This window comes from Arachis ipaensis, chromosome B06 (assembly GCF_000816755.2).
Source record: "Arachis ipaensis cultivar K30076 chromosome B06, Araip1.1, whole genome shotgun sequence".
In the NCBI taxonomy this organism is placed as follows: Eukaryota; Viridiplantae; Streptophyta; class Magnoliopsida; order Fabales; family Fabaceae; genus Arachis; species Arachis ipaensis.
In genome coordinates this window covers 26153461-26156187 of record NC_029790.2, presented here as the reverse complement: position 1 = coordinate 26156187, position 2727 = coordinate 26153461, and the positions used below count along the sequence as shown (strand labels likewise).

The 2727-nt window shown below is 31.4% G+C and overlaps 1 protein-coding gene across 1 annotated transcript; it reads right to left on the bottom strand.

Moving 5' to 3' along the window:
- LOC107648125 (50S ribosomal protein L33-like) lies at positions 1358–2727 on the bottom strand. Its single transcript, XM_016352121.2, has 2 exons — positions 2687–2727; positions 1358–1710 (listed from the first exon to the last, which is right to left on the bottom strand). The coding sequence occupies exon 2, from the start codon at positions 1700–1702 to the stop codon at positions 1529–1531; it is 174 nt and encodes a 57-aa protein (XP_016207607.1). The 5' UTR covers positions 1703–1710; positions 2687–2727; the 3' UTR covers positions 1358–1528.

Here is a 2727-nt window from a genome sequence, read left to right as displayed (position 1 = left end):
TGGACCGATTTGATAAAATTTTTATATTTTGAAAGTAGTATGAAAATTAATTTTTAAAAGTTGTAGCATCAATATATTTATCAGTTGGATTTATTATTTATCAATTGCTCCTATAGCATTGTTGGTTATTTTTTATTTTTCTATGAATATTCTAAAAAGGTTCAGATGGGTTAATTTATTTAATTTGGGCTTCCTTATGAAATCAATAATTCATGTCATAAAAAATTATAACAATAGTAAATATAGTACACAGTAAATCAATAACTCACAATAAAAATTGTATAAAGTCAAACTAAATAAAAATAAAGACAAAATTTCATAAAAAAAAAGGACTCATCCTTAAACGCTCCTTGTTAAGTAGAGAATGCTGTACACTTTATTAGTTTATTAAATCTGAACTTTTTATTTATTATATTTTATTTGAATGGTCTGAATTTAAAAAGGCAACCAAAATCATACCAAGATGACTATAAAATCTTTGTTAAAGTATTTACTTTTTTCATAAAAAAAAAAATTGAACAATAAGTTGTGTAATGATGCTTTTTGGCTTTATCAGGTAAGAGGATTAACTTACAATGATTTCAAGAAGGCAATGACGGTCATCAGACCAAGCTTAAAGAAAAGCAAGTGAAAAGAGCTGGAGCGCTGGAATGAGGAGTTGGCTCTAATTGAACTTGCTTTTAACTCATCCTCTGGTGCATCATCATGCATGAATGTGCATATAAACCTCTATTTACTTTAACGGAAACAAACATGACAAGGATATCAATTATCATGGTTGGTAGCTAAAATCATGATCTAATCAGGGTGCTCCTAATTTTATAAATGGCTACCCTAAAATGGAATAGATACCATTATTATTTCAAGCTTCATTTGTACATTTGTACAATTTGTAGATCTTTCTAAGAACAATAAATTTGGTTTTTAGGGCTCCAAGGTTGTCCATCCGAGCATATAAACTTTGAAATGATTATAGTTAATTTTATTGTAAACCAAGCCAAAGTATATTAAGCGTATTTTCTTTTGGCAATAAACAACTTTAATACTCGTTGATTCTTTATCTTTAGCATGTGCCTTTTTCCCATTCTTTTTTCGAGGAGCAAGTGTCCATTTAACAAAATTGATCATAAATATTTATTTGTGTTACAAGATGTGATTAAAGTGTTATTTTTAAATTCTATTTGTTCCTTGAGCATTTTTTTTATCGACGTACAATAATTATTTTATAATTTTTAGTATAGGAAATTCTTCTAGCTCAGACCTGTCAACATATCCCATATACAAGGTGGATTAGATTAACCATTAATGCTTCTAGCGAGGTTACGATCTCCTGATTCTATATTGGCAGCTACCTTGCTAAAAACTCAGCTACCATTTTACGTTGTTAAGGAAAATGTACACAAGGCAGAGAAGTGAAAAACACAGATTGGCATGATTCAAACTCACTGTTTCAAAGAAAACATTACTAAATTGTTTCAGCTACAAGAATATAGCCATGATCATCGAAATGAAACTAAAAGGTGGTGTATCACTTCATCTTAGCCTCTGTAAAGAGAACATAGCGGTTAACCCTTGAATCGTACTTGCGAAACTCGAGCTTCTCTGTGAACTGCCTTGACTTCCTCTTCACATAGAAAAATCCAGTCCCAGCAGCAGACACTAATTTTACAAACATTTGAGGCTTCCTCTTCTTGTCCCCCATTCCTTACTCTAAACACAACGAAACCATTTACTTCAGATTTTTTCCCTCCTCTTCAACAATTAAAAATAAGAATTTGATTTTAATGAAATATAAAAGGGATAAGTATGGTTTTGGTCCCAAAGGTTTTCAGCCAGAATCAAAATCGTTCCTCGTCTAATTTTCGATTTAAAATCATCCTTAACATTTTTTTTCGTATTAAAATTGTCCTTTTTTATTTTTTTAGACAAAAATACCCTCACCACTACCAACACAATTACATCCTCCTCCACCACCACCACCAACACCAACACCACCGCCACAACCAACACCAACACCAACACCAGTAACTAGGGGTGTAAATTTAAAAGAACGATTTTAATACGAAAAAAAAAACGTTAAAGATGATTTTAAATCGAAAATTAGACGATGGACGATTTCAATTCTGGCTGAAAACCTTTGGGACCAAAACTATACTTATCCCAATATAAAACAGATTCACACTTGCATTTAATTATATCTAGTCACATCAATAAAAAACAACTATCTTTTACACCTACCATGTGAATGATAATCCAAAAAGAAGATTGTAATTATATGATTGAAAGGTGAAATAATTAATAATGCACACATCTGGTAAAGTCTATTTTATCTTCAGATCCTTTCTTTCCCTCAAAGACCCTAACTCAAGAAGCACTCTTTGGAAATTTGATACAGCAGCAACATAATACCTTTAAATACAATAATTTCCTATGAAATCAATGTACAATAGATAATGAGTTCCACAAGATACCACATCAAATCTGAGTGTCTTGCGGGGAATATCATGAATTTGATTCTGTTTCTATCAAACACAGAGGCAAACGGTAACTAGCAATAATTTCAACAACACAAAATCAATTATTTGATTTACATTCATAAATTCAAATTCAGAAATAAGTCAAATACTTAAATCTCTAAACAGAGCATAAAAGGAATAACCGAAAAAGTAAAATCAGTGCCACTAACCTTCGACGGACAACAGGACGACGAGTGGCGAGACTACGGCG